The 18,568-nt window shown below is 46.3% G+C and overlaps 1 protein-coding gene across 1 annotated transcript in view; it reads right to left on the minus strand.

Moving 5' to 3' along the window:
- The window catches only part of LOC120061699 (laminin subunit beta-2-like), a 72,566-nt gene that overhangs the window by 24,359 nt on the left and 29,639 nt on the right, over positions 1-18,568 (minus strand). Inside the window, exons 2-3 of the mRNA XM_039011594.1 lie at positions 17,268-17,339; positions 3,864-4,033 (exon numbers count right to left, since the gene is read on the minus strand). Of these exons, the coding sequence (XP_038867522.1) occupies positions 3,864-4,033; positions 17,268-17,298 (201 nt within the window). The 5' untranslated portion in view covers positions 17,299-17,339. The remainder of the gene's footprint in view (positions 1-3,863; positions 4,034-17,267; positions 17,340-18,568) is intronic.

Consider the following 18,568-nt stretch of genomic DNA (forward strand, 5'->3'; position numbering starts at 1 on the left):
GGAGATTAATGTGGACTACAGGAAAAAGAGGACCCGAGCACGTCCCCATTCTCATCGACGGGTCTGCAGTGGAGCAGGTTGAACGCTTCAAGTTCCTTGGTGTCCACATCACCAACAAACGAACATGGTCCAAGCACACCAAGACAGTCATGAAGAGGGCACGATAAAACCTATTCAGTCTCCCCCTCAGGAGACTGAAAAGATTTGGCATGGGTCCTCAGATCCTCAAAAGATTCTACAGCTGCACCATCAAGAGCATCCTGACTGGTTGCATCACTACCTGGTATGGCAACTGATCGGCCTCTGATCGCAAGGCACTACAGAGGGTAGTGCGTACGGCCCAGTACATCACTGGTGCAAAGCTTCCTGCCATCCAGGACGTCTATACCAGGCGGTGTCAGATGAAGGCCCTAAAAATTGTCAAAGACTCCAGCCACCCTAGTCAGAGACTGTTCTCTCTGCTACTGCACGGAAAGCGGTACCGGAGTGCCAAGTCTAGGTCCAAGATGCTTCTAAACGGCTTCTACCTCCAAGCCATAAGACTCCTGAACATAAAATCAAATGGCTACCCAGACTATTTGCATTGCCCCCCCACCCTCTTTTACACCGCTGCTACTCTCTATTGTTATCATCTATGCGTAGTCACTTTAATAACTCTACCTACATGTACATGTTACCTCGACTAACAGGTGCCCCCGCACATTGACTCTGTATCGGTACCCCCAGTATATAGTCTCGCTATTGTAATTTTGCTGCTGCTCTTTAATTACTTGTACTTTTAAAACTGCATTGTTGGTTAGGGGCACGTAAGTAAGCATTTCACTGTAAGGTCTGTTGTATTTGGCGCATGTGACTAATAACATTTGATTTGATTTGAGTATAGTGTGTACACTATCAGTATAGTGTGTACAGTATCAGTATAGTGTGTACAGTATCAGTATAGTGTGTACAGTATCAGTATGGTGGGTGTGTACAGTATAGTGTGTACAGTATCAGTATAGTGTGTACAGTATCAGTATAGTGTGTACAGTATCAGTATAGTGTGTACAGCATCAGTATAGTGTGTACAGTATCAGTATAGTGTGTACAGTATCAGTATAGTGTGTACAGTATCAGTATGGTGGGTGTGTACAGTATCAGTATGGTGGGTGTGTACAGTATAGTGTGTACAGTATCAGTATAGTGTGTACAGTATCAGTATAGTGTGTACAGCATCAGTATAGTGTGTACAGTATCAGTATAGTGTGTACAGTATCAGTATAGTGTGTACAGTATCAGTATAGTGTGTACAGTATCAGTATGGTGGGTGTGTACAGTAGTGTGTACAGTATCAGTATAGTGTGTATAGTATCAGTATAGTGTGTACAGTATCAGTATGGCGTGTACAGTATCAGTATGGTGTGTATAGTATCAGTATAGTGTGTACAGTATCAGTATAGTGTGTACATTATCAGTATAGTGTGTACAGTATCAGTATGGTGTGTACAGTATCAGTATATTGTGTGCAGTATCAGTATAGTGTGTGCAGTATCAGTATAGTGTGTGCAGTATCAGTATAGTGTGTACAGTATCAGTATGGTGGGTGTGTACAGTATATTGTGTACAGTATAGTGTGTATAGTATCAATATAGTGTGTACAGTATAGTGTGTACAGTATCAATATAGTGTGTAAAGTATCAGTATAGTGTGTACAGTATCAGTATGGTGGGTGTGTACAGTATAGTGTGTACAGTATCAGTATAGTGTGTACAGTATCAGTATAGTGTGTACAGTATCAGTATAGTGTGTACAGTATCAGTATAGTGTGTACAGTATCAGTATAGTGTGTGCAGTATCAGTATAGTGTGTACAGTATCAGTATGGTGGGTGTGTACAGTATAGTGTGTACAGTATAGTGTGTACAGTATCAATATAGTGTGTACAGTATCAGTATAGTGTGTACAGTATCAGTATAGTGTGTATAGTATCAGTATAGTGTGTACAGTATCAGTATAGTGTGTATAGTATCAGTATAGTGTGTACAGTATCAGTATAGTGTGTATAGTATCAGTATAGTGTGTACAGTATCAGTATAGTGTGTATAGTATCAGTATAGTGTGTACAGTATCAGTATAGTGTGTATAGTATCAGTATAGTGTGTATGGTATGGTGTGTACAGTATAGTGTGTACATTATCATTATAGTGTGTACATTATCATTATAGTGTGTACAGTATCAGTATAGTGTGTACAGTATCAGTATAGTGTGTACAGTATCAGTATAGTGTGTACAGTATCAGTATAGTGTGTACAGTATCAGTATAGTGTGTATAGTATCAGTATAGTGTGTATAGTATCAGTATAGTGTGTACAGTATCAGTATAGTGTGTACAGTATCAGTATAGTGTGCACAGTATCAGTATAGTGTGTACAGTATCAGTATAGGGTGTACAGTATCAGTATAGTGTGTTGGGGTACATATGCCTGCCACACCCTCATTCAGGACCTAGACTTATAAGAGTATTCCTCTCTTCATGCTTAGGTTCCCACCATCTTAAACTGATCCTCCATCAACAAACCTCTCTCCCTCTCCTCACATCTCAGACGTATCTATCTCTCATTAGTCAAGCATGGAGGAACCTCAGATTACAACTGAGCAGTTCTAAGAGTTGACTGATCTACATTGACATAGGAAGATCCTCCCCCATTCTTCCACTCCACCTCCGTCCCTGACCCAGTGAGAGCTGGGCTAGCGTTACAGTTTTAGTTCCAGCCCATCAGGTGAGTGGTGGGGCCAGACAGGAGCCCCTCTGACAGAGCGTCACAACAAACAGCCCATAGGAAGATTACTGCAGATCAGCCTTTGGCCCTGGCCCTGGCCCAGCCCCTTACACTGGCTGTCAGTCACCATGTCCCGCCCTGCGCTAGCTAAGAGCCATTCCACAGTCACCACCTGTCAATCATGTTACCTTATACTCAACAATGTGCTGCGGTATCTCCTCCCCACAGGTTAGCAATGAGGTAGAACACATAGCCTACATGCAGGCATGTAGAGCATCAAGTCAACATGTGTCAGGGAGGGGGGGGGGGTGGGGAGAGGGAGGAAGGATGGAGGTAGGGAGGGAGGGGGTGGGAAGAGGGAGGAAGCATGGAGGTAGGGAGGGAAGGGTGGGAAGAGAGAGGAAGCATGGAGGTAGGGAGGGAGGGGTGGGAAGAGGGAGGAAGCATGGAGATAGGGAGGGAGGGGTGGGAAGAGAGAGGAAGCATGGAGGTAGGGAGGGAGGGGTGGGAAGAGAGAGGAAGCATGGAGGTAGGGAGGGAAGGGTGGGAAGAGAGAGGAAGCATGGAGGTAGGGAGGGAGGGGTGGGAAGAGAGAGGAAGCATGGAGGTAGGGAGGGAGGGGTGGGAAGAGAGAGGAAGCATGGAGGTAGGGAGGGAAGGGTGGGAAGAGGGAGGAAGCATGGAGGTAGGGAGGGAGGGGTGGGAAGAGAGAGGAAGCATGGAGGTAGGGAGGGAGGGGTGGGAAGAGAGAGGAAGCATGGAGGTAGGGAGGGAAGGGTGGGAAGAGAGAAGAAGCATGGAGGTAGGGAGGGAGGGGTGGGAAGAGAGAGGAAGCATGGAGGTAGGGAGGGAGGGGTGGGAAGAGGGAGGAAGCATGGAGGTAGGGAGGGAAGGGTGGGAAGAGAGAGGAAGCATGGAGGTAGGGAGGGAGGGAGGGGTGGAAAGAGGGAGGAAGGCGGGGTGCGCTTTATACCTGGGACTGAAATTGAACAGTTCAGTTTCAAGTCCAATTGTGTGTGAGTGTGTGTGAGTGTGAGTGTGAGTGTGAGTGTGAGTGTGTGTGTGTGTGTGTGTGTGTGTGTGTGTGTGTGTGTGTGTTCTCACCTGCAGGTGGCTGACTATGCAGTAGTGTTCTGGCCCATGAAGACCACAAGTGGAGGTAGCGGTCAGATTCATGGCTCGGCCAACCAGCAGGTTGCCTGTTGCCGGGTAACAGCTTCCCTCCATGCAGCCATGCGGGCTTGAAGGGAGCTTCTGTCCCACCACACTGAGAGCTGAGGGGAAAGCGGATGGAAGAGAACACAAAATATCTGACGATTAGCTATTCCATCATTTACAAAAACATTATGGATTGAATAGTTCAATAATATGCAGACTGGATGAGGAGACATGGAGAAATGACATAACGTAGAAACAATTCCTTAGGTTATACACAGTTATACTTGCAGGTTTCGTGCTATATTTGCCGTCTGTAAGGAGAACTTAAAGGTCATGACTTCCTGCTCTTTGATTGAAGGCAATGGGCTTATCTTTCTACAGGAGCGGTGTCTATTTTACTAAGAATGTTCAGTCAGCCCAGAGGATGAGCTCACTCTGCATACAGACACTCCAGTAAGCTACCCAACGTACACTACGCTACCACCACGACTGGGATATCACAGGAAAACCTTTCCATCGTAGACAATTCTACAGAGGTTACTGGGTTACTACCAGCATTGGGGAGTAAGGACCTACATGTAATGAAATAACATGTTTTCAATGCAAACGCCTAACAGTAACTGTATTCCGTTACAGATCTGTAGTAATTGTCGTGACAGACAATGCAGATAGAATCAGTGTCAAGTTCAACTTATCACGGTATCAGAACAGGTTACACAGGACAGGTCATAATGGTATCAGAACAGGTTACACAGGACAGGTCATAATGGTATTAGATCAGGTTACACAGGACAGGTCATAATGGTGTCAGATCAGGTTACACAGGACAGGTCATAATGGTATCAGAACAGGATACACAGGACAGATCATAATGGTATCAGAACAGGTTACACAGGACAGGTCATAATGGTGTCAGATCAGGTTACACAGGACAGGTCATAATGGTATCAGAACAGGTTACACAGGACAGATCATAATGGTATCAGAACAGGTTACACAGGACAGGTCATAATGGTATCAGAACAGGTTACACAGGACAGGTCATAATGGTATCAGAACAGGTTACACAGGACAGGTCATAATGGTATCAGAACAGGTTACACAGGACAGGTCATAATGGTGTCAGAACAGGTTACACAGGACAGGTCATAATGGTGTCAGAACAGGTTACACAGGACAGGTCATAATGGTATCAGAACAGGTTACACAGGACAGGTCATAATGGTATCAGAACAGGTTACACAGGACAGGTCATAATGGTATCAGAACAGGTTACACAGGACAGGTCATAATGGTATCAGAAAGGTTACACAGGACAGGTCATAATGGTGTCAGAACAGGTTACACAGGACAGGTCATAATGGTATCAGAACAGGTTACACAGGACAGGTCATAATGGTATCAGAACAGGTTACACAGGACAGGTCATAATGGTATCAGAACAGGTTACACAGGACAGGTCATAATGGTATCAGAACAGGTTACACAGGACAGGTCATAATGGTATCAGAACAGGTTACACAGGACAGGTCATAATGGTATCAGAACAGGTTACACAGGACAGGTCATAATGGTATCAGAACAGGTTACACAGGACACGTGACAAGGGTCAGGTTGCTTTACTGTCCTCAGGCCAGGAGTCAGGCCAGGAGTCAGGCCAGGAGTCAGGCCAGAAGTCAGGTCAGAGGTGAACATTGAGATAAAGAAATCACTGGTCCCCTTAGGCTGAAGATGGAGCTGGTCTCTATGACATTCTAGTGGTTCTAGACAATAAATAAATAGTGCTGTTGTGACCTCATCTTTGAAGCACTGTGATAATCTGTGAAGGATAAAATGGACAGCTCCCTCAGCACCCGGAGGAGACCCTCGTGTTCAAGGTGGGTGTTCAGGGTGACCAGGGACACTGCAGAACAGCCCTATTATACCCTATTTTGGGCTCTAAGTGTTACATCCTGTTGACCCACTCACCCACGTAAATGTTCTCTCCACATCAGTGACTCTGACTAACCAAGACATCATCATGGTTGAGGGAGGAGGGGAGAGTGATTGAGTGAGGGGGCGAGAGTAGTTGAGGGAGGAGGGGAGAGTGATTGAGGGAGGGGGCGAGAGTAGTTGAGGGAAGAGGGGAGAGTAGTTGAGGAAGGAGAATAAAAACAAGGCAGAGAGAAAGAGAAGAGGCAGAAAGGGCCAAAAAGAAAGAGTGATTACCTTCTGAAAAGCAGGAGAACGAGAGAGGCAGCTAGAGAAGAGCAGGAGAAAGAGAGAGGCAGCTAGAGAAGAGCAGGAGAAAGAGAGAGGCAGCTAGAGAAGAGCAGGAGAAAGAGAGAGGCAGCTAGAGAAGAGCGGGAGAAAGAGAGAGGCAGCTAGAGAAGAGCGGGAGAAAGAGAGAGGCAGCTAGAGAAGAGCAGGAGAAAGAGAGAGGCAGCTAGAGAAGAGCGGGAGAAAGAGAGGCAGCTAGAGAAGAGCAGGAGAAAGAGAGAGGCAGCTAGAGAAGAGCAGGAGAAAGAGAGAGGCAGCTAGAGAAGAGCGGGAGAAAGAGAGAGGCAGCTAGAGAAGAGCGGGAGAAAGAGAGAGGCAGCTAGAGAAGAGCGGGAGAAAGAGAGAGGCAGCTAGAGAAGAGCGGGAGAAAGAGAGAGGCAGCTAGAGAAGAGCGGGAGAAAGAGAGAGGCAGCTAGAGAAGAGCGGGAGAAAGAGAGAGGCAGCTAGAGAAGAGCGGGAGAAAGAGAGAGGCAGCTAGAGAAGAGCGGGAGAAAGAGAGAGGCAGCTAGAGAAGAGCGGGAGAAAGAGAGAGGCAGCTAGAGAAGAGCGGGAGAAAGAGAGAGGCAGCTAGAGAAGAGCGGGAGAAAGAGAGAGGCAGCTAGAGAAGAGCGGGAGAAAGAGAGAGGCAGCTAGAGAAGAGCGGGAGAAAGAGAGAGGCAGCTAGAGAAGAGCGGGAGAAAGAGAGAGGCAGCTAGAGAAGAGCGGGAGAAAGAGAGAGGCAGCTAGAGAAGAGCAGGAGAAAGAGAGAGGCAGCTAGAGAAGAGCAGGAGAAAGAGAGAGGCAGCTAGAGAAGAGCAGGAGAAAGAGAGAGGCAGCTAGAGAAGAGCAGGAGAAAGAGAGAGGCAGCTAGAGAAGAGCAGGAGAAAGAGAGAGGCAGCTAGAGAAGAGCAGGAGAAAGAGAGAGGCAGCTAGAGAAGAGCAGGAGAAAGAGAGAGGCAGCTAGAGAAGAGCAGGAGAAAGAGAGAGGCAGCTAGAGAAGAGCAGGAGAAAGAGAGAGGCAGCTAGAGAAGAGCAGGAGAAAGAGAGAGGCAGCTAGAGAAGAGCAGGAGAAAGAGAGAGGCAGCTAGAGAAGAGCAGGAGAAAGAGAGGCAGCTAGAGAAGAGCAGGAGAAAGAGAGAGGCAGCTAGAGATGAGGAAAGAGATGTAGAAATCACTGGGGCCTCGTTCAACATCAGAGGACCAGGGAACAGCAAACACACAGCATGTTGGGACATGACGGAGGTGGAAAGTGTGATGTGGATTGAAAAACATCCTGTGTTCCCCATGAGAAATGAAATAGTCATATTTCCCATAGACACCTAGTCATTAGGGCATGTTAATTTAGTGTCAATTACAATAATAAGAGAACTCAGTAAACATAGATCAGATCAGCGGACGACAACACACAGAGCGGACGACAACACACAGAGCTCAACAAAGCTTTTCTAATTGAACACATAAAAACACGCTCCAATCCACAGACAGATTAACGAGCGTGCCTTGCCTTGGTTTGCTTCACAGGCTGCTATTGTGCAAGGCCGTAATGGAAACCATGTCCTCCTGTACCGTTGGCTAATCGATAAATATACACAGATCATATAACATGACTTGGCCGTTGCTCAAGTAAAATATTTAACTGAAGCAGATTCCCTGAATTTCAGTGAAGGTGCAGTGAACCACCGGGCCTTAACCTGAGACCAGTAGGATACATTCAGCCACTCACACACCTGAGACCAGTAGGATACATTCAGCCACTCACACACCTGAGACCAGTAGGATACATTCAGCCACTCACACACCTGAGACCAGTAGGATACATTCAGCCACTCACACACCTGAGACCAGTAGGATACATTCAGCCACTCACACACCTGAGACCAGTAGGATACATTCAGCCACTCACACACCTGAGACCAGTAGGATACATTCAGCCACTCACACACCTGAGACCAGTAGGAAACATTCAGCCACTCACACACCTGAGACCAGTAGGATACATTCAGCCACTCACACACCTGAGACCAGTAGGATACATTCAGCCACTCACACACCTGAGACCAGTAGGATACATTCAGCCACTCACACACCTGAGACCAGTAGGATACATTCAGCCACTCACACACCTGAGACCAGTAGGATACATTCAGCCACTCACACACCTGAGACCAGTAGGATACATTCAGCCACTCACACACCTGAGACCAGTAGGATACATTCAGCCACTCACACACCTGAGACCAATAGGATACATTCAGCCACTCACACACCTGAGACCAGTAGGATACATTCAGCCACTCACACACCTGAGACCAGTAGGATACATTCAGCCACTCACACACCTGAGACCAATAGGATACATTCAGCCACTCACACACCTGAGACCAGTAGGATACATTCAGCCACTCACACACCTGAGACCAGTAGGATACATTCAGCCACTCACACACCTGAGACCAGTAGGATACATTCAGCCACTCACACACCTGAGACCAGTAGGAAACATTCAGCCACTCACACACCTGAGACCAGTAGGATACATTCAGCCACTCACACACCTGAGACCAGTAGGAAACATTCAGCCACTCACACACCTGAGACCAGTAGGATACATTCAGCCACTCACACACCTGAGACCAATAGGATACATTCAGCCACTCACACACCTGAGACCAGTAGGAAACATTCAGCCACTCACACACCTGAGACCAGTAGGATACATTCAGCCACTCACACACCTGAGACCAGTAGGATACATTCAGCCACTCACACACCTGAGACCAGTAGGACACATTCAGCCACTCACACACCTGAGACCAGTAGCATACATTCAGCCACTCACACACCTGAGACCAGTAGGAAACATTCAGCCACTCACACACCTGAGACCAGTAGGAAACATTCAGCCACTCCCACACCTGAGACCAGTAGGATACATTCAGCCACTCACACACCTGAGACCAATAGGATACTTTCAGCCACTCACACACCTGAGACCAGTAGGATACATTCAGCCACTCACACACCTGAGACCAGTAGGATACATTCAGCCACTCACACACCTGAGACCAGTAGGATACATTCAGCCACTCACACACCTGAGACCAATAGGAAACATTCAGCCACTCACACACCTGAGACCAGTAGGATACATTCAGCCACTCACACACCTGAGACCAGTAGGATACATTCAGCCACTCACACACCTGAGACCAGTAGGAAACATTCAGCCACTCACACACCTGAGACCAGTAGGATACATTCAGCCACTCACACACCTGAGACCAATAGGATACATTCAGCCACTCACACACCTGAGACCAGTAGGAAACATTCAGCCACTCACACACCTGAGACCAGTAGGATACATTCAGCCACTCACACACCTGAGACCAGTAGGACACATTCAGCCACTCACACACCTGAGACCAGTAGCATACATTCAGCCACTCACACACCTGAGACCAGTAGGATACATTCAGCCACTCACACACCTGAGACCAGTAGGAAACATTCAGCCACTCACACACCTGAGACCAGTAGGATACATTCAGCCACTCACACACCTGAGACCAGTAGGAAACATTCAGCCACTCACACACCTGAGACCAGTAGGATACATTCAGCCACTCACACACCTGAGACCAGTAGGAAACATTCAGCCACTCACACACCTGAGACCAGTAGGATACATTCAGCCACTCACACACCTGAGACCAATAGGATACATTCAGCCACTCACACACCTGAGACCAGTAGGATACATTCAGCCACTCACACGCCTGAGACCAGTAGGAAACATTCAGCCACTCACACACCTGAGACCAGTAGGAAACATTCAGCCACTCACACACCTGAGACCAGTAGGATACATTCAGCCACTCACACACCTGAGACCAGTAGGATACATTCAGCCACTCACACACCTGAGACCAATAGGATACATTCAGCCACTCACACACCTGAGACCAGTAGGACCCATTCAGCCACTCACACACCTGAGACCAGTAGGATACATTCAGCCACTCACACACCTGAGACCAGTAGGATACATTCAGCCACTCACACACCTGAGACAGAGTCAATGTGGAGGCTATATACAGGGGGTACCGGTACAGAGTCAATGTGGAGGCTATATACAGGGGGTACCGGTACAGAGTCAATGTGGAGGCTATATACAGGGGGTACCGGTACAGAGTCAATGTGGAGGCTATATACAGCGGGTACCGGTACAGAGTCAATGTGGAGGCTATATACAGGGGGTACCGGTACAGAGTCAATGTGGAGGCTATATACAGGGGGTACCGGTACAGGGTCAATGTGGAGGCTATATACAGGGGGTACTGGTACAGAGTCAATGTGCGGGGGCACCGGTTAGTCGAGGTAATTGAGGTAATATGTACATGTAGGTAGTGACTATGACTATGAAAGTGACTATGCATAGATAATAACAACAGAGAGTAGCAGCAGCGTAGAAGGGGGGGGGGGGGGTGCAATGCAAATAGTCTGGGTAGCCATTTGATTAGATTTTCAGGAGTCTTATGGCTTGGAGGTAGAAGCTGTTTAGAAGCCTCTTGGATCTAGACTTGGCGCTCCGGTACTGCTTGCCGTGCGGAAGCAGAGAGAACAGTCTATGACTAGGGTGGCTGGAGTCTTTGTCAATTTTTAGGGCCTTCCTCTGACACCGCCTGGTATAGAGGTCCTGGATGGCAGGAAGCCCGGCCCCGGTGATGTACTGGGCCGTACGCACTACCCTCTATAGTGCCATGCGAGGCCGAGGCCGAGCAGTTGCCATACCAGGCGGTGATGCAACCCGTCAGGATGCTCTCGATGGTGCAGCTGTAGAACCTTTTGAGGATTCGAAGACCCATGCCAAATCTTTTCAGTCTCCTGAGAGAGAATAGGTTTTGTCGTGCCCTCTTCACGACTCTCTTGGTGTGCTTGGACCATGTTAGTTTGTTGGTGACAAGGAACTTGAAGCCCTCAACCTGCTCCCCTACAGCCCCGTCGATGAGAATGGGGACCTGCTCGGTCATCCTTTTCCTGTAGTCCACAATAATCTCCTTTGTCTTGATCACGTTGAGGGAGAGGTTGTTGTCCTTGCACCACAGGGTCAGGTCTCTAGTGTATCTCAGCCGGTGTGGTTGAACCATGACCAGAGTGTGTTGAATTGTCCACCTCACTATGGTTCACTGTAATGACATTATGTTGGAGGTCTATCCTCTCAGATGGCTGTTCTATTTTCTCCCCGATGTTGAAATGTACCTGGTTTAGGCTGGTAATTACAAGGCACCACTGCAGACCGGTGCTTTGTGTGTGTGTGTGTGTGTGTGCACCCGCATCTGTGAGTGTCTCTTTGTGTGTGTGTGTGTGTGTGTGTGTGTGTGTGTGTGTGTGTGTGTGTGTGTGTGTGTGTGTGTGTGTGTGTGTGTGTGATTTGTAAGAGTATATTTGGGGAGGGCCCTAGTAAAATCACCCCAGGGCTTGCTTTCACCTACTCTGTTATAGCATCTAATAACAACGATACACATTTCAAAGAACATTTCAAATCCTACCTAGGAACCCATTGTTTAATATACCGTAGACCAGGGGAAATTCACTGATGAAATGTACATATGTCATATATCAATATATCAATTCCTGTTGGCATGTTAGAGAACGTTACTTTAGGTCAGATCCTAATGCTAATGTACTCCAGTGTGAAAACAAAAACACAGAGCGTTTGTAGGTTTTAAAACTGCTGTTGACACCAGCTGGTTTTGCGGTCTGATTAGAGCGTTGGTCAAGCACGTGTCTGTACGCCGCCCGCCAACTGAGACACACACACACACACACACACACACACACACACACACACACACACACACACACACACACACACACACACACACACACACACACACACACACACACACACACACACACACACACACACACACACACACGCCCCATCTCCCTTCAGATCAGGGGGCTATAGCAAGAATGCAGGGAGACTGCGCGAGGGGAAAATGTTATTCATTAAGAAAAACATTCCAGGTGTTAGACACGTACAGTTCCAAACAGTCCGCCCCCTCCCACAATGCCCCTGTGAGGAGGTGGAATGTGTGTGTTGGAGTGTAGAGGGCCCGTCCATACATGTACCGTGCTGCTGATCTCTATACAGGCTGGCATGGGGAAAGAAGCACCAGGCTCAGGCTGTCAGGCTGACAAGGTTGGACAACATGATGGGATCCTGGGCTTCACCGCAACTGTCTTTCGTCTGGGAGTCAAGCCTTCATCCACTCCTGAGACGTTTTCAGCCCTAGGACTGGAGAGCTGAGCACAGCAGTGAATACACCGTCAGAGCAGCTAGGCCTCGTCAACCCATGCTGCTTTTACTGGATTTACACAGTTTACTGCCCTGAGATAATCTCTCCCTAGGCTAGTCTATGGTGGGTCCACTGCCCCTGAGATCACCTCTCCCTAGGCTAGTCTATGGTGGGTCCACTGCCCTGAGATAATCTCTCCCTAGGCTAATCTATGGTGGGTCCACTGCCCCTGAGATCACCTCTCCCTAGGCTAGTCTATGGTGGGTCCACTGCCCTGAGATAATCTCTCCCTAGGCTACTCTATGGTGGGTCCACTGCCCTGACATAATCTCTCTCTAGGCTAGTCTATGGTGGGTCCACTGCCCCTGACATAATCTCTCCCTAGGCTAGTCTATGGTGGGTCCACTGCCCTGACATAATCTCTCCCTAGGCTAGTCTATGGTGAGTCCACTGCCCTGGGATAATCTCTCCCTAGGCTAGTCTATGGTGGGTCCACTGCCCTGAGATAATCTCTCCCTAGGCTAGTCTATGGTGGGTCCACTGCCCTGACATAATCTCTCCCTAGGCTAATCTAAGGTGGGTCCACTGCCCCTGGGATAATCTCTCCCTAGGCTAGTCTATGGTGGGTCCACTGCCCCTGGGATAATCTCTCCCTAGGCTAGTCTATGGTGGGTCCCGTCACTGCCCTCATAGCTGTCAGTGTCGACCCTTATCCAATAACAGACTGTGTGATGGAATCAATCAGATAACATTGTCACTGATGGTTAACGTTTAACAGGAACACTGTCTCCATTCAGTTCTGTATTAATTGTACAGTAGGAGAGCACATAGCAATACACCAGTTGATACAGATGGAAGGTGAAAGGTAACACTTCCACACAACAGAAGTGAATGTTCACTCATAGAGAACATGACCTAGATTCCAGACTGCAGGTGAATGAGGAGAAAAGGGCACACCTTCTAGAATATCAAGCAACCTATACTTTGTGCCAGTGCCGACCCAGGGAAGGTTTAAGAAAATCACAAGACCCAGTAATCTGTCTGTAACTGGATTAGAGTTGAGTTCCTGGGAAAGCTACGATGACGACCAGGTGAGAGAGGAGAGTAGGGCAGCTGCCTGGGTCCTGGGCTGGGGGGACAGACAGACAGACAGTAGTCCGCTGAACACACTTCATACCTCACTGGCTGCATATATATATATATATGTATGTATGTATGTATGTATGTATGTATGTATGTATGTATGTATGTATGTATGTATGTATGTATGTATGTATGTATGTATGTATGTATGTATGTATGTATGTATGTATGTATGTATGCATGCATGTATGCATGTATGTATGTATGTATGCGTGTGTGTGTGTGTGTGTGTGTGTGTGTGTGTGTGTGTGTGTGTGTGTGTGTGTGTGTGTGTGTGTGTGTGTGTGTGTGTGTGTGTGTGTGTGTGTGTGTGTGTGTGTGTGTGTGTGTGCACGCAGGTGTATCACCTCAGTCACCAATTAGCCCTGCAGAGGCCCATTCTGACAATCCTACAGAGACTAGAGCTGTTGCTAGTTATCCATCGATCGCAAGACATTCCAGAAATACCCCAAATTGTGTTGGATTTAAATAACAGATTTTCAACTGAATCTTCAAAGATGTAAGTAGCTAGCGTTTACTCTGCGAGATGACCTAATATAATAAGCTTGTGCTGTATGACTAGAGAGGTTAAAAAGCTTTCAGCGCTCATTGTTCCGGCATCTTAAAAACTTCTTAGGGATCAGACCCCTTTTCCTCCACTTCCGCCTGACTGACGTGCCCAAAGCAAACTGCCTGTATGTAACAGCAGTCGTAATCCTCCTCCTCGGACGAGGAGAGGCGAGACGGATCGGACCAATACGCAGAGTGGCTAGTTTCCATAGTGATTTAATAATTAACAAAAACAATATGCGATACAAATAACTACCGTGACAGTCCTGTGTGGCGGAACACTGACACGAGATACAAACACCCACAAAACACACGTGAAACCCCGGCTGCCTTAGTATGATTCTCAATCAGGGACAAACGATCTACAGCTGCCTCTGATTGAGAATCATACCAGGCCGAACACAAAAACCCCAACATAGAAAATCACACATAGACAGCCCACCCCAACTCACGCCCTGACCAACTAAATAAATACAAGAAAAAGGAAAAACAGGTCAGGAACGTGACACTGTAGCTCAGGCCCTGAAGCCAGGATATGCATATAATTGGTACCATTGGAAAGAAAACACTTTGAAGTTTGTAGAAATGTTAAAATAATGTAGGAGAATATAACACAATAGATATGGTAGGAGAAAATCCAAAGACAAACCAACCCAGAATTTTTTGGGGGGGAGAGAGACCATCCTCTTAGATATGCAAGAGAAAGCTCATATTGTAAAATAGCTCCCTGGATTCCTATGGCTTCCACAGGGTGTCAGCAGTCTATGTCCAAAGTTTCAGGCTTGTAACTTCAAAAACGAATAAGAAATAACAGTTTTTGTATGAGGACACAGTCTCGGAAATCCGTGTCATGGCGCGTCATGATGAAGTTGCACACCTGCTAAAATCGGTTTCGTATTGAACACACTTCTTTCCGAAATAAATATTATAGTTTGATTACATTTTAGGGTGTCTGAGGAGTAAATACAAACATATTTTGACTTGTTGAAACAAAGTTTAGGAGTAGATTTTCGGATTCCTTTCTCTGCAAGTTGAACTAGTGGATTACTCAAATCGATGGCGCCAACTAAACAGATTTTTTGGGATGCGAATGTATGAAACCTGTGCCGGTGGAAAAAATATTTTGATGTGTGGCGCCGTCCTCATACAATCGCATGGTATGTTTTCGCTGTAATATCTACTGTCAATTGGACAGTGCAGTTAGATTAACAAGAATGTAAGCTTTTAGTCGATGTAAGACACTTACATGTACCTAAATGTTTAACCGCTATAATAACTATTAGAATTTATTTGAATTACGCTTTCACAGGAAGTTGTCCCGCTAGCCTAAGAGACTGAACAACATTCTGAGGAGTGGATCCTCTTTGGTAGTAAGAGACTGAACAACAGTCTGAGGAGCTCAATGGTGTCAACACAGTAAAGCAGAGACAAATCCCCTGTCTGCACTGCACCCATCCTGCCCTGCCAACCTGCCCTGCCAACCTGCCCTGCTCCGGAGGAAACACCATTCACACATCTGTGGTTTAGGAGGGAAGACAGCTATTATGGTGTATGAAATGGAGAAATAAACATAATATATAAGAGAGAGAGAGAGAGAGAGAGAGAGAGAGAGAGAGAGAGAGAGAGAGAGAGAGAGAGAGAGAGAGAGAGAGAGAGAGAGAGAGAGCGAGAGAGCGAGAGCGAGAGCGAGAGCGAGAGAGAGAGAGAGATTCTCTTTCCTTACAACACACTAGTGATGGGGAGGAAGGGAAGTGTGGGGTTTGTGTCTGTCTCCTCTCTAAGGAAGCTGTTGCTGTGCCAGTCAAGCACATGGACTCTCCTCCTCAGTTTTTACCCTGAGACAATGTGACAATACCAAACACATTGCACACAGTATTACAGATGCAAAATGACTGCCCGCACCTTTGCCATGGAATTTGACAGTGTCACTGCGGGATGTTTTACAGTGTGCTTTCGAAAAATGTAATCATCCGACTTTAACAGAACTGACCAGCAACTGTAAAAAAAAATTGAAAAGTCATGGCCATAACCTGTAACCTCTGAGGAAATGTGTGCATCAGTCTGTGCCCTGCAGCACTCTCAAGCCTCTCTCTGCTTTCTCACACTGCTGGTAATGAAGCTGTGCTCTAATACCCTCCTTTTCTCTATCAGCACATTCTGTCCAATATGGACACTAATGAGCTTTTTTTCCTCTCACGCCCTTGCTTTGCTCATTCTTCTCTCCATGTCGTCATTAAATGACTGACCTCTCTCTTCAGTCCCCTCCTCTCTCCCCTGGCTTTCCCCTCTCACCTGCCTTTACACTCCTCTCTTCCATAAATTTCCCCTCCTCTCTTCCCTGTGTTCCCCTCCTCTCTTCCCTGTTTTACCCTCCTCTCTTCCCTGTCTCTTCTACTTTCCCTTCCATCCTTGACATTTGGCTGCATAAATATGGGATGTTAATGAATCAAATCCATCAAACTGTAATGTCAGTGTACACTAGCATTTTCCAGACCACGGGGTCTAAACTGATATCAATCCAGTCCCGGAGAGAGGGAACCAAAAAGCAGTAGTTCTGTTTGCCAAATAGAATCTCACCAAGAATGTTTGGCAGAAAAAAGAAAGTGTAAACAGCAGATAAAGGAATGCTAAATCCTTAGGATCTTGGACTGGGAACCAGGGTGATACAAGTGAGAGCGAGGACCAGAAACACAGGGTTCAGAGCGAGACAGACTAGGTCAGGTCAGAGGTTAGTGTGAATGGAGGAATGGAGAAAACAGTGAGTTGTTGTGGGGCTCTACCGTAGACAAGGTCATCAAAGCCTGTTTTCAAAAACCAGATGCCTCAAACTACTATAGTCCTCCAGTGTGGGATTCTGTGGCATAATATGCCCATAGCTGATTCGGGTAAGTGAGAGTTAGAAAATGTACTTTCAATACTCAATAAACAACAACATTTATCCTGTTGTTTTGGGGAAGCAGCTGATTCTGAGTGACAAACACTAACATCATGTGAGAGTGTTGTGATTCTGGATGGGAGTGGTGAGAGGACAGAATACATCACCATAGAAACAGACCGTAATACAGTAAACTGAATGTTTACAAAGAGCAGGATAAAAACTGAAACTTCCACTCACCCAAAATGAAGAAGCCCAGATATGCAGCCATGGTGGAAGTCAGTATACCTTGACAGAAGGTTATCCGGAAGGCTGAAACACAGAGTGGGAGAGAGTGTGTGTGTTTTGAGTGAGTAAGACAAACAAATGTCTCTGTGAAAGTGAAATAGCATCAATTGGTCTTCAAAGTTGTAATAATTTTGCATCATAATCCACAATGATCCTCCATTGAAACGCTGGAGGGCTCAGCCATTTATATCAGTAAGACAACAAGCAGGACCAAGGCATTTTTCATATAATGACAATTGCTTTATTTTTTCTTTGACATGTTTTCCACATGTTCAATCGAACAAAGCTTTCGTGGAGTAACCTATATCTAAAGATCTATTAGGAAATGTCTCTACGTGCTGGTGACCCTCCACCCACTGGCTCTCAGGGAGTCGTGGGATGTCCCAGACCCTAGAGGTCAGGGGTGCCTCTGTGACCGTGTCGTGTGACCGTGGAGAGAAAGGAGTTGTGTGTGCACAGTCTACACAGACACAGCTTTAAGTGCTAAATGGGTCAGAGCATGTGTTCCTTCAGATGTGTGCGTGGGAAAACAGATTAGTGATGTTCAACTATTCTAATCTGACTTGTCTCAAACAAATTAAAGTTGTTGTCAAATAGTACCAAATCCAACCAATGATAATGAAGTCATTTATAAGACTTTTTGTCAATATGGTTTAGCATGGCAAAATAATCTAACATAATGTAACATCTCACCATCCACTGAGCAAAAACTGGCTAAGTCAATGTTGTTTCAACCAAAACAATCTACAGTGCATTCGAAAGTATTCAGACCCCTTTACTTTTTCCACATTTTGTTATTTTACAACATTATTGTAAAATGGATTAAATACATATTTGTCCTCTTCAATCTACACACAATACCCCATAAGAACAAAGCGAAAACAGGTTTTTAGAAATTGTTGCAAATTCATGCTAAATAAAAAACAGAAATATCTTATTTACATAAGTATTCAGATATGTAACAATTATTTACTTAACAAACAGTAAGGTATTTCTGTCCTGCTAATGCTATGTTTTATGGTCTCCACTCTAGCACCCTGCAGCTAGTCTGGGTGTTGAGGACATGGGTTCTACTAGAGATAGCTTGAAGCTGACAATTGACTTGTGTTGGTGATAAAAACCTAAAAGCTAGCATTCTATAGACAAGATGTGTTGTGTGTGACGAGAGAGAGAGAGCCTGGACGAGTTAAGAACATTGCCTCATTGTCTCATCTTCCTGGCATCTGGGAAACTAAGTAAAATACCATCCTGTG

The sequence above is a fragment of the Salvelinus namaycush genome, chromosome 16, assembly GCF_016432855.1.
Source record: "Salvelinus namaycush isolate Seneca chromosome 16, SaNama_1.0, whole genome shotgun sequence".
NCBI lineage: Eukaryota > Metazoa > Chordata > Actinopteri > Salmoniformes > Salmonidae > Salvelinus > Salvelinus namaycush.